Source organism: Pinus tabuliformis, chromosome 3_1 (assembly GCF_031772625.1).
Source record: "Pinus tabuliformis cultivar Carrire ecotype Pingquan chromosome 3_1, CPIR1, whole genome shotgun sequence".
In the NCBI taxonomy this organism is placed as follows: domain Eukaryota; kingdom Viridiplantae; phylum Streptophyta; class Pinopsida; order Pinales; family Pinaceae; genus Pinus; species Pinus tabuliformis.
Window position 1 is genome coordinate 464,145,279 of NC_142301.1, and position 14,844 is coordinate 464,160,122.

The 14,844-nt window shown below is 32.3% G+C and overlaps 1 protein-coding gene across 1 annotated transcript; it reads right to left on the minus strand.

Annotated features, from left to right (window-relative positions):
* Positions 1 to 1,222: 1,222 nt before the first annotated feature.
* LOC149187761 (linoleate 9S-lipoxygenase A-like) lies at positions 1,223 to 5,617 on the minus strand. Its single transcript, XM_089411463.1, has 9 exons — positions 5,321 to 5,617; positions 4,879 to 5,159; positions 4,529 to 4,769; positions 3,883 to 4,212; positions 3,666 to 3,751; positions 3,469 to 3,576; positions 3,063 to 3,373; positions 2,287 to 2,550; positions 1,223 to 2,204 (listed from the first exon to the last, which is right to left on the minus strand). Exons 1-9 carry the CDS (start codon positions 5,478 to 5,480, stop codon positions 1,427 to 1,429), a joined length of 2,559 nt encoding a protein of 852 aa, XP_089267589.1. The 5' UTR covers positions 5,481 to 5,617; the 3' UTR covers positions 1,223 to 1,426.
* Positions 5,618 to 14,844: the final 9,227 nt, after the last annotated feature.

The following is a 14,844-nucleotide window of genomic DNA, read 5'->3' on the forward strand; positions in this document are numbered from 1 at the left end:
TAGACTAAAAAATTATCATAAGCCCTTAACAAAATAGGAGTTTATTCATAACTTGTAGCAAAATACCATGTTGAAGCTGGTGGAGAAAGGAGACCATTCCCCTTGACCACCAATTGTTGGTTAATTCAATTTTGCTTTAAATTACTTTACATTAAATTGTCAATCCAAGCCATTAAATTAAATGCTAGAATGGTTGAACATGATCAACCATAATTATCAATCAAGATCTCTATGGTTGAATATGATGAAAAATGGTCAAGCCTCTTAAACGATGGTCAACCCCACCAACCATATGAATTATTAATGTAATTGTTCTTATAACATTAATGCAACCTTGACCATGGTCAACCTTAATCAACCTCATCAACCCTCTTCATCCACGGTTAATGAATCCACCACCCACATCGGCTTTCAGCTAACACAACCACATTTACTGATGCGGTTGATATACATCGATTGGCGACATTTTCCACCTTTTATATGGAAATTGGTATACGGAAATGACGTCGATCGGCATGTATCAGCCACATTAGTAAATTTGGTTGAACCACATATCACTTCAAAGGCATTGATTTATTCATTGTTGTATCTGAACTCATTATATTATCCCTTGTATTATTATATAGGTTAATCAGGTCAACCACAATCATGTTATATTATCGGCAGTTGTCCATGGTAAACCATAGTCAACAACATCCACATTTACTAGTCTTCTTAAAAATATTAGCATTAGGACCATGTAAAAATATCATTAAGGTATTTTCTTTTGGAAATGAATAATATTTTATATAAACATTTTGATTAAATGTATTTTACTCTCGTAAGTTTTCATTTTCTAATCAAAGTATTACTTGTGTCCAAACTTTAATAACTTATTTGAGTTAGAATATATGTTAAGCATGCTAACCTCTATATTACTTTGTGTGAATTTATCTAAAATTGACAATAATTCAATTTAATTTCATGTTGTTATTATATAGATTCATTTTTGTTTGCTTCCAATATATTCTCAAAGCTCATATGCATGGGTAATGGATGTTATGCGAATAACTTTTGTTATCGTAAATTTCAAAACATTGCGATATTTTCTCCACTCATGAAAAAATGTTATATGTTTCGTTCAAGAGGTTTCGTTGATAGTGATGAGAATTTACCTTAAACGCAAATACTTTCTTTCAAAAGTAAATGCTTCTTATTTTCCAAATGAACAATAGACATCATAGGGATGCAAAATGATATGCTAGTGACTTAAATTGCAATTGGGAAACTTGTTGCTTAGGTAATTTGCTCTGCAATTCCCAACACAATATCTTACCCTCCAATAGGCTTTGGGTTTTCATTAAAGAGAGGACATTGGTTGTGGAGTGATACAGAGTGGTTATTAATATATTAAATTGTCACACTACAGTGAATGGCAACGGATGGATTATATGGATATACTATTAGGGACACCACGACCGGTAAGGCCACCGAACTTTGATAAATCAGTGGTGTCAGGATACAGTAACGTATATGGAACTTGAGCAGACCCAAGCTTGTTCTTCAGTTTGGGATTATTGTTTCTGCTTGTTACCTTCTTCTCCACCTGCACTAACTTTGATGAAAATCGATTGAAAGCTTCATCTATCCTGTTGTCATCAACCCATTCTGGTGTGGATCCTTGTATTTGTCCCACATATACTTCATTTTTAGCATGCTTTGACAAGATCTCCAAAATGGACATGACAAGTGTGGCTTGGGAGGGAGTAGATACGGTTTTAAGGAAATATCCGTCTACATCTCTCACCATCTCAGTGTACTCTTTGGAACCTTTCTTTGGAATAAGCTGTTTACTCATGGTGGGAAGATTGGGCATGTACCCTCCATAAGCATATTGTCCGAAGTTGACGGCAGCATGATGAGCGGATGCAAGCCAAATAATAGTGGTCAGCGCTTCAACAACTTCATCTTTTGTCTTCATTTCGTACCATCTGCTCGGATCGTCCTTTAAGTCTCCATGCCCAACGTTTACTATCTCACTCCACCAACCTTGCAATTCTTGATCTCTTTCCATAGATGCATCGTCATTGTAATACAAAGATAAGTAGTCTGAAACCCAATCCTTCATAGCAAACCATATTTCGAGGCCATCCACGGCAAACGGGTAGTCTTCAATAATGAGCTTTAGCTCGTGGGGCGTTGTTGGGTCTTGGACAGCCATTCCCCTGCAAAACATAAAATTTATATGTCAATGGAGTATGTTAACAATATTTAATGAAAATAGTGTTTAAATCTTTGAAAAAAAACCTTTTAAGAAGATCAGCTGGCAATCCTTGCTCATTAAATCTCCAATCTTTATAGATTGTAGATGACATCTCCATGGAGTATTTGCGTGGAGTAAAGCTTTTTTCAATAATTCCTCCCGCGTTGATTAAGCTTTGACGCGCAGCTTGATTGATGTCCATCGTATCAAGATAATGAGGTATCAATAACTTATACACCGGATGCATTCTACTAAGTTGTCTGTGAGTAGCTATAATAAAAGGCTCTATTGTTGCATGAGTTCTCAACCTGCACTCATTAAAGCCAGTAAAATTCAATGTAGTAAAGTTGAAACTATTGAATGATAACTGCTAATAGGTAAATATAAAAATTTCTTAAAACACGTTTCAATTTAGGAATGGATAATTTTAGTAGTTGTCTTTAAGACATAAATATATAGTAATAAGAATTAAAAGAAAAATATATATACCCATTACTATTATATTTAATTATAAATATTTTATTTTAAATAATTTAATATTTAAAAATATGTACTACTCAGTTTTAGATTTAGAAAAGATAGTGTGTCACCACATTTCCTGAATGAAAGTTACTGGTTGGAATGTATTAATAATAATAATTGATAATTAAAGAATATATATATATATATATATATATATATATATATATATATTTATTTGTTTGTTTGTTTGTGAGAGGTTAAAAATATAAATATAAATTAGGCTATTTTTAGATTTTAAATTAATAAATTGAAAGAATAATATAGTCGAGATTATTATAATATAAGCAAGAATGTTTACCAATGACTAATCAATTGATGGTAACCCGCATCGTTGACACGAGCATGAGCTTTTGCTAGCAACCATAACGCTCCTTCTTCTGTTCCCTCCTCAGCAGGAGTGTACACGTTTCTAACACCCAATTCCTGTTCAGCGGTGGGAGGCAAACACAATTCAATGGCCACGGGCTTCAGCACTCCCTCGTTTGTGAGGAAGAAAAGTGTGCGACTGCCATATGTTTTACTCCCATCTGATAGCGTATTGATTCGTTCCGCATAAAGCATGTATGCATCATAATAGTCCAGAATAAAGAGCTTCTTTGAGGCAACAGCCTGCATCAACATACATAGATTTGATTTATTTGAAATACCTGTAAACGAATGGAGAACTAGAAGAGAGTATAAGATTAAGGTAAAGCGCGACGAACCTGCCCCACGGAAAGGCCCTCGAGGAACTTTTCTATGTGTTGCTCGGTGATTGAACTCTTCTGTGGGCCGTAGATATTTGGGTCCAAGCTGCTGGACGGGGGAAATGTCTGTCACACGTAAAATCTAATTATCGGCGCGAACGAAAAACCATCAAATGTCCTTTCCCTATTTGTATATAAAGAACTCATCAAATTACCTGTAAGCATTGAATTACCATCGGATTCAAACCAGCTAGCGCTTGTCTTGCATATTCAAGATCGGCCTTCCACGCGCTCTCATTACCTATGGTTGCCAAAATTCATTTCATTTAAAGAAATTATTTGAGCCCGAGAAACAAATAGTTTGAGAAAAATTTTGAGTAATGCAAACAGATAGTTGAGTTAAATAGACGTAAAATATTAACATATTTTCACCTGCAAAAACTTGAGGGCGCACAAACTCTATCAGTGGATTGTTCTCTGCAGATTCCAGTAATCCATGGACAATCTGAAGAGGATTCTCGTGTCTAAGAAGTTTCTCAAGGGAATTGTATCGACTTTGAAATTCCCGGACGTAGAGCTGTTCAATTTCTTCGAATGTTTTGAACGCAGTTTCAGATCCTTCCGTGATCTCAGGTACAATCAGATTGGCGAAAGCATTGATAGTGTGGGCTCCAAAATCAGTGAAATCCGTGTGAGGGAACCTTTCGTCTGGCGGAATAAAGATCACTTCTGAACCACTGGGCCGGCTTTCAGATTTGGGATCTGCATTTAAATTTATTCAAGCTCTAATTAGTAATATCATCGACCATGTTATTCTCTCCTCCACCAGACTCATGTCTGTTGAACATTATAATCGCTGGCTGCAATTAAAAACCTGACGTATCTAATAAAGTCCAAATATGGAAGTTCATAACCTCATAACCCAAATGTCCATGTCCTTAAAAAGTAGAAAATGGCACATTATATGTCACCTAATCTCTAATAAACAGTTTCGTAACCAGACAGTTTCATAAAATGCTTGAGAACATGCAGGTGTATATATAAACCCGAATGCTACTACGGGGATGAAATGCTAAACCTGTTTTAGTTGGTGGACGGCCCGTCCTGCATCTTCTAGGATATGGGTAGTCCTTGGATCCACCCAGCGCTGGTCTCAGCAGCTCTGGACTGCTGTCAGGGTTGCCAAGATCGTTGTACACGTCATAATCGTATATCCGATCATATACTTTCCTCTCTCCCGTTCCATTTCCTCGTAGTTCCACCATATCTTGCTCCCTCAGTTTCTTTAAACCTTCTGGTGTCTCCTCGGGTAGGTAGCTCTAATCACACGACGCACCCATTTTAATATGGACCCGTATTTTTAGTCTTTTGTAAATGAAAACTATAAAACAATTAACTGGAAAAGAAGTGCATATAAATACGCCATACCTTGTTAGAGAAGAAAATACGATCAGTTTTGCTGGTCTCATAGGGTGTAATCCAGGAATTGCACTTAAAGCGCAGTTTACCGTGACCAGGTATATCCAGAGTTAGAGATTTGAGAAAGAACTGTCGTGAATGCATATTCCTTACGAGGAATGCTCCCGGAACTCCCAGACCAGAGTTCCACTTGAAGCTGATTTCGTAATGTCTGTCGCTAGCAATGGGTCCATCGAAGGGATTCCACTTTAAATAAGACGCTTCGTCAGCCATTTTTCCGAATCCCGTTTCTGCCATCATATATACATTGATTTTAAGAGAAAAATCGTAGCAAGACAGACAGACAGATATCATATTATAATACGCCATGGAAACCGTCTAAACAGACAGATATTATATTATAATTATACGTCATGGAAACCGTGTAAACCAAATAATTGAAATATATTACCTGGATCAACATGGTCGCTGCTCAGCAGTTGGAGGGATACTCTGTTGCCTGTCAACTCAGACGCCTCATCGGCCAGAATTGCAGGGTAATCAGTGGCGTTGAGAATTGATACCTCTTGCAGGATCACTTCCCCAGGAATCATCGTTTGCTCCATGACCATTGTAGGTGTTGCAAAAACCTAGTCTGTATTTCCTTGTGTTGAAGGCAAAGCCTCTGTACTGGGCTCTCCTCTGCTTCAAGAATCAAAACTATATGTTATGTTATGTCTAAAATCGTCTGAGAATTGCTTGTGACTTCTCCAATGGGCATGGCTGCCTATTTGTAGATCATCGTTTCTTCTGGTCAACGCCTCGTGGCAGATCATTTGTATGAATGGCAATTCTGGTCGCGTAATCGTGTGGATGAAAATTCTCCAACGGAACCTCGTACAAAGTCATTCAATATCATTTTCTGTGTCGAGCATGATTGGTGTATGGCGCTGCGATCGGCGGCCTCGTCACATATCTAAACTGTATATGGAAGCACGTGTTCATTATCACATATCTGTATATGGTCATTATCACATATATCTACCTTGGATATGGAAGTGGCAGCGTTCAAGCGTCTGTCTTTATCACTTCACTTCCAAATGGCATTTGTATTATGTGGACTCACATTTTACCTATTACCTGAACATTTCAAATGACAAGGAAAAGTCGGGTTTTCTTGATATTGATTTTGATTTTCTGCAGGAGTACTAATAGCGCCGTGTGTGTCACATGGTTTTAGGTGAATTCTTTGACCGTGATACTGTCTCCAATGGCCATCGCTGCCTATCTGTAGACCATCGTTTCTTCTGCTCGACGCCTCGTGGCAGATCATTCGTATGAATGGCCACTGTGGTCCCGTAATCGTGTGGATGAAAATTTTCCAACGGAACCTCGTACAAATTTCTATATCGAGCCTGATAATTGGTGTAGGGCCCCACGGTCGGCGGCCTCGTCACATATCTAAAGCGTCTTGGTATAACTTCACTTCTAAATTGTATAAGAAAGCACGTGTTCATTATCACATATATCTACCTTGTATATGGAAGTGGAAGCGGAAGCGTTCAAGTTTCTGTATCACTTTACTTTCAAATACTAACAAATATATTCTCTACAATCTATATAATAATACCATGGGCCAATACCATAGCTTACTAATACCACATGCCCTAAAAACCATAACTCATTTCATCACACTTTAGATACTCTTATCATATTTTTTAATTAATTAATTTAATTAAAAAGGACATAACTATTCTAGAATAAATTTCAGCTTTGATGTATGACTACTACCAACAAAAATATTTTCTACCATCCACCTAATAATAATTGATAATTAAATTAAAATTCTAAATACCTTATTCTAAAATATATATCTTTTCTAATACGGTTACCCATTCATTTCATCTTTGTTAACATAATTACCTATTCATTCTAGTTTTAAAAAATAACTACTAAAACAATCATCATAATTATCCATTCACCATGTTAAAAAAATAAAATCATTATTAAAATAACTATCAAATTACACATACACACCCAAAAAAATTAAATTAGTTTTATAATGTTTATTTTGTAAAATAAGTTTTAGTTTTGAGCTTCACCATGTTAAAAAAATAAAATCATTGTTAAAATAACTATCAAATTACACATACACACTCAAAAAAATTAAATTAATTTTATAATGTTTATTTTGTAAAATAAGTTTTAGTTTTGACCTTCACCATCTTAAAAAAATAAAATCATTAATAAAATAACTATCAAATTACACCATACACACCCAAAAAAATTAAATTAGTTTTATAATGTTTATTTTGTAAAATAAGTTTTAGTTTTGAGATTTAGTTTGTTAGTCATTTGATTTATAATAATTATTATATTAATAATATCATTACTACTTTAAACAATATTAATAAGATTATTAATTTCACTTAAATTTTTATCAAAAATATATTATAAGTATTATATATTCACTGTATAAACAAGCAAAAAAAAATTATCATCAAATTAAACATATACATAAAAATATTTTATAAATTTTAGTTTATAAAATATTTTTAAAATTTTGAGTTTTATTAAAATAACCATCAAATTAGACATGTACACAAAAAAAAATGTTTTACAATGTTTATTTCGTTAATTAGGATTTTAGTTTTGTATTTTACATGATTAGTTATTTGATCTATTTTATTATTATTATTATGATGTTGATAATACATTAATAACATTTTTGATTTCATGAAAAACATATGTAATAGATATTATCTATTCACTATATTTATAAATTAAAACCCAAAAACAAATAAAAAAAATTAGAAAGAAAGAGTGTCATTATTAAAATAATGATCAAATTGAACATAGGCATACTAACATTTTATAAAATTTAGTTTAATTTTTATTTTTTTGAGTTTTATTTGATTAATTATTTGATTTATGATATCCGTTAGGTTATAATGCTATTACCATATTCAATTATACTGCTTTTTATATATAAATAGCATTATTAATTTCATTTTTTTTATTTATAAAAAAGTAAGTTTAAATATTGATATTCTGATAAATATTTATTATTAATTCTATTTCAGTATTATGAAATATATATATATATATATATATATATATATATATATATATATATATATATATGTGTGGTGTGTGCAAGAGAGATAAATGTTTTTAAAGTGATATTTGATATTTTATGTAAACTTAGACACTTTTAAAAGATATCTAGAATTTTATTTTTTAGAATTATAGATTTTATAGATTTTAAATATTTTATAAAATGTTGTTACCATTAAAATGTATTTCTTTATACTTGGTATATATATTTTTTACTCTAAACAAAAGGTCCATTTACTAAATAATTAATGAAACTAGTTTAAAAAAATGTTTGTGTAAATATCCATAAATAGTTTTAACAATAATATTGTTATAGATAAAAATAAAAAATTATAGCTTAGGATCAACATTAACAATAATGTCTATCAATAATGTCTACTTACATTGTTCGGTGATTTCTTTTCTTTCTATTGGATTACTTACATTCTTAGTAAGAGTAACAATGGTAAAGTCATTCAAATAAGAAGTAGGTGGATGTGCTTCGAGATTTGATGATATGGTATGATATTTTTCCAGCAAAGTTGAGAACTCCAAATTCCTTCTATATGAAAGTTTTGACTCTCTTGATACGATTCCTTTACCCCATGGTATTCTTAACCACCTTCACAACAATTTAGTTTTTAGTTATTTTTCCCTCTTTACTTTCTCATGATTTATAGTTGTCTTCCACTTCTCTCATTGTGTAATCAAGAAATTCCTTAGGCCCTTGGCCTCCTCATTGTATTTCTCACTTTTGTTGAGGCAAATCCCTAAGCTTGTATTTTCCCTCAAAGTTACCAACAACAATGCTAACAAACCATTATTCCTCTTATTTTGTTCATATATGGACAAACCATAGTGAAGCAACATTGAAACCAAAGTATGCTACAAACACCACATTTTGTAGCATTTGTGTTCTTCCCCTGAATGTGAATACTCTCAACCATGTTGCATTGTAAATCCCTCCTCATTGTATTTCTCACTTTGGTTGAGACAAATCCCTAAACTTGTATTTCCTCTCAAAGTTACGAACAACAATGATAACAAAAAAGTATTCCTTTTATTTTATTAGTATATGGACAAGCCACAATGAAACCACATTGAAACCAAAATATGCTACAAATGCCATATTTTGTAACATTTGTGTTCTTCTCCAAAATGTGAATATTATCAACCATCCCTCTAATAAGCTCCATCTCACTTAAAACTCATGCCAATTAAACATGACTCCGATCATGACTTTACAGAGAAAATAATATGAAAATTTGATCATCAACATCCCACATCATTTTCCTCTTCATTTGAAGAATATTTTTTTTCTAAAAAAACATTTTTATCCATAAATATCTATTAAAATCTATTAGTTTTTGTTAAGATCCATGTAAGACAAATATAAATAACTGATAAATTAATGTGGCAGCGAGTCTTCTAGAAAGGGGACACCTGTAAAAATATCCCACAATTATTTGTTACAACCCCATATTTCAAATGTTTCTAAACAATCTTCTTAAAACACGACCCGATAAAAACATGTGCTAGTCGTGTTTCTAGGTGGTCGGTGTCATTAATATGTGATAAGCACATGACGATTTCTTTGTATTTTTCACCTTTCATCTTTCAAGGAGTTTGTATCTTCCGTGGCTTTCTCTTTGAATTTCATGTCAGATGGAAAATAAGGTATATCATTAACTTTCATTTAGGTTATGACACGTTTATAACGTATGATACTTTATAATATATGCGCAAAAAAATTTCTGGCTAAAAAGAATGTTTCACATTATAAAATGAGTGAAAAAAGAAAAGAATGTTACACGTTATCACCTGAGTAGAAAATGGGAGAGAACGGTTGAACGTATGCAAGTTAAAGTTTAAAGTGAAAGTTGGTGGAGTCATCAAAACTTTTACATTGTGGTGTGGAAAATATGACTTTATGAGAAAGTTATTGGAGTAATAAAACTTTTACGTTGTTATGTGGAAAATATGATTTTATAAAATGATTTATGAATGTTAAATGGTGTAAATATTGAAATAAATAAAACGTTTTTGTTTTTATTTTTTTTATTATATATATATATATATATATATATATATATATATATATATTTTGATTTATAATTTTATTATATATATATAATTATTTTATATATTGATTTATAATTATAGTTATAATTAATAAGTTAAAAATTATTATTATATATAAGGAAATGTAGGTATAAATTGTATCAAATTTACTTAAGATAAATTTAAGTTATAATTTTAGAAAAATATTATCATAAAATTTATATTGAGAAATGCGTTCTAATTAGAGTATTACAACAAATTAAATATACATTTGTAAGGACTGAAACATTTACATAACTAGGTATATTTTTTCAATCATGATATCTGTTCATACTTAAAGTACATCAGAAGAAATCTTACTTACAACTAGGGCACATCAACTACTCATAATACATGAAGTTTAATGTAAATAAGATATGTCACTAAACATTCTTAAGCACCTAAGGTTGTAACTTGCATGTAACACATTCCAATGAGAGATTTATATTGGATAATAAGTTAAATAGGTCCTTCACCACACATTCTCCAATTAAAAAGTGGTAAGGCCAAGCAATATGTTGGGTCCTAGCTCTCTCTTCCTAGTCGCTTCCTTCCTTTTCGCCCCTCCTCCTCCCCTCCCCTCGTTTCTGGTCTCCTCTCTTTATAATCATTTAATAATTTTTATTTTTATTTTAATAGGATTGTGTCTGTAATTTTTTTATTTTATTGTATTTTATTTATTTATTTATTTATTTTTTAGGTTTTTATTTTTATTTTTTTTCTTCGGATTGTGTCTGTAAGTTATTTATTTATGTTATTATTATTATTTTTTAAATGTATTTTATTCATTCATTTATTTATTTTTATTTTATTTATTTATCTATTTATCTTGGGTCTTATTCCTTATTTATTTTTGCTATATATTTTAATTTGTTAATGACTCTATTTATAGCTAATTATACATTCTTTTCTAATAGTTATAGTTTCTATATATTTATCCCTTTTAACAACCAATTAAATTAAATTATTTATTTAGTCCCTTATTACATCTAACTTCCTATTAATTTAAATTATTTATATTATTTATATATTTATTTTTGAGGTTAGGACCCTAGTCCATTTTAGCCATTGGCCTAGTTAGCTATTGGAGGCTCTGTTCAAGCTATTTATCATGCAAAGTTGGATCTGGTTCTTCAACTTGCCCTGACAATGAACCACACTCGTTGGTTGGAAACGCGTCCACAAATGATAGATCTTGTGATTTACGCCGAAAAAGCTCTCATAAACCTGATATGAATCACAAAAGCCTCAATTCAACAAAAGTACTAGAATGTAGGAAGCATTATTTCTTGTTGTCCATCAAATATTGACATTAACACATTTACACATACACAACAACACATAATTGTCATACATCAATCATGCCATTAATAAGCATGTGATTCCTTTACGCCCCAATAATCTAGTAGCTAATTGTAATTTCATGTACAAAGACTAGTATAATATTACATATTCCGCAAATAGAAATCTTACCGTATTTTTTCTTATTTTACTAATATTTAAAAAAAAAATTCCCTTTCGAAACTCAATAATGACTCCATTATCACTAACGAAGAGCTTGTGATAGGCTAGAACTCTTAGAATAAATTATCTTACAATGAAATCAATCTCATAAACGTAATCCACATAGTCTTTAAATGGTGGAGCAGATAGTCAACATCTTGGATATCGTTGTTTATCATTTCATGCTGGTTCATGTGGAATTGGAGGAATGCTAATATTTTCCAAAGCTCTAAGGAACCTCTTCAAGCTATTCTTCAACGCATATTGGCTTGTCATGATTTCTATCATCAGGAAGTCTCCTTGCTGAACATGTCTTCTACATGATGCCATGGTCTTTTGCTCATGTTAGTGATCTTGGCTCCGAGATGGCCAGTGTCATGCTTTTTGGATCCGCAAATTCCCAAGGTTGGGAATTTTCCGCCCCTTCTCTCTTTATAGGATTTTTGCATGCATTAGTTTCATGGTTCTGTTCTGACAGAAGCTGGAATGTCTCTGCTGACAGTCCTGGTATATCTGGTTTTGATCATCTATAGTATCTGGTATTCGAGTTTTTTGTTTTGGAATCTGTTTAATCTGTCATCTATTTTTGCAAAGACTGATAGGCCTTTTTCGCCTTAATTCCCTATCTACATCCTATCTCTGAAAGTGATTCTGAGCACTTCTATGCCTTATCCGACTTTTGATTATGTAATAATGACCTTTATATACTCTTAATATAAAACTATATTATTTTTTTCTCTGAAAAAACATAATCCACATAGTAACGACCCTGAGAAGAAAATGCACTAATCCACATAGTAACGACCCTGAGAAGAAAATGCACTAGTTAGATATAATACACCAAACTCAACCATTGATATAATACACCAAACTCAACCATTTTGATTTTGATTTTCTGCAAAAGCACTAATAGCCGTGTCCTCACATGGTTTTACGTGAATTCTTTGACGGCCACCGTGATCCTGTCCTATATACTTTATCCGTGTAGCCGTAAACGTATAATAGGATATATTTTGAAACTACATGTTTTCATAAATGCAATTCATATCTTCATATATCGATGCTTTTTTTATAAATTTAATTGGGAGTGAAAATCAAACATATACACTTTATCCCCAAATACCAATATTGCTTTAAAGCTGTGGGATATATCTTTAAGGGTATGCTCACAGTTATTCTAAATTTTATTTTAATTGTTTTGGTAAATAATATAAATTAAATTTTATTTTAATTGTTTTGGTAAATAATATAAATTAAATAATTGTGAAATATATATAAACATTTATTTACAATAAAAATCAAAATATATATCTATTTGTAATAAAAATCAAAATATTTTTATATAATATATTTTACATTTTTAATATGATTAAAAGTTCATAAAATCTAACTAAATTATAACTTTATTCTAAATTATCATTACTATTAATTATAAAAATAATATATATATATATTCTAAATTATCATTACTATATATATATATTTATTTATTTAATAATTATTTAAAAAAATATGAAGCAAGATTCTTAACCATGCAAATTCACTCTTACTTTATTATGAGTATTCTTAACCTCTAAATAAATTTTGTTATAATACTATGGGTTATCAATACCACATACCCTAAAAACCATAAATCATTCCATATTACACTTTTTTAATTAATTAATTTAATTAAAAGGAGAAAAAGGACATAACTACTCTAGAATAAATTTCAACTTTGATGTGTGACTACTACCAACAGAAATGTTCTCTTCAATCCACCTAATAATACCATGGGCCAATACCATCGCTTATCAATACCACATGCCATAAAAACCATAACTCATTTCATATCACACTTTAGATACTCTTATCATATTTTTTTAATTAATTAATTTAATTAAAAGGACAAAAAAGACATAACTATTCAAGAATAAATTTCAGCTTTGATGTGTGACTACTACCAACAAAAATATTTTCTACCATAAACCTAATAATAATTGATAATTAAATTAAAATTCTCAATACCTTATTTTAAAATATATATCTTTGCTACCATGGTTACCCATTCATTCCATCTTTGTCAACATAATTACCCATTCATTCTAGTTTTAAAAAATAACTATTAAAATGATCGTCATAATTATCCATTCACCGCGTTAAAAAAGATAAAATAAGCCCCAAGGCTTAACTCAACTGGTCAATTCACCGCGTTAAAAAAGATAAAATAAGCCCCAAGGCTTAACTCAACTGGTCAAATAAGGGCCTTGCAGTTCAGGAGGTCACAGGGTCAATTCTCCCCGAAGCCCTTAGGGTTAGGCCTAGCTATTGGCCCAAGCTCAGATATTTGCCGGGTCACAGGGTCAATTCGAGGAGAAGCCCTTAGGGTTAGGCCTAGCTATTGGCCCAAGCTTAGATATTTGCGGGGCTTCATACCCTTGATTAAGCTCAGTGGACGTAGCGAGGCTTGATACCCTTGATCAAGCTCAGATATTTCCGTGGATGTAGCGGGGCTTGATGCTCTTGATCAAGCTCAGTGAACGGTGGACGTAGCGAGGCTTCATACCCTTGATCAAGCTCAGATATTTCCATGAACGTAGCAGTGCTTGATGCCCTTGATCAAGCTCAGTGGATGTATTTGCGGGGTCACAGGGTCAATTAGAGGAGAAGCCCTTGGGGTTAGGCCTAGCTATTGGCCCAAGCTCAGATATTTGCGGGGCTTCATACCCTTGATCAAGCTCAGTGGACGTAGCGAGGCTTGATACCCTTGATCAAGCTCAGATATTTCTGTGGATGTAGCGGGGCTTGATGCTCTTGATCAAGCTCAGTGGACGGTGGACGTAGTGAGGCTTCATACTTTTGATCAAGCTCAGATATTTCCATGAATGTAGCAGTGCTTGATGCCCTTGATTAAGCTCAATGGATGTAGTGGGGCTTGATACCCTTGATCAAGCTCATATATTTGCGTGGACGTAGCGGGGCTTGATGCCCTTGATCAAGCTCAGATATTTCGGTGGACATAGTGGGGCTTGATACCCTTGATCAAGCTCAGATATTTCCGTGGACATAGCGGGCCTTCATACCCTTGATCAAGCTCAAATATTTCTGTGGACGTAGCAGGGCTTGATACCCTTGATCAAGCTCAGATATTTCCGTGGATGTAGCGGGGCTTGATACCCTTGATCAAGCTCAGATATTTCCATGGACGTAGGCTTGATACCCTTGATCAAGCTCAGATATTTCTGTGGGCGTAGTGGCCACACTAATGTCAATGAACCACCAGAAATAAATAAATTAATTAAAATTAAAAAAAAAATT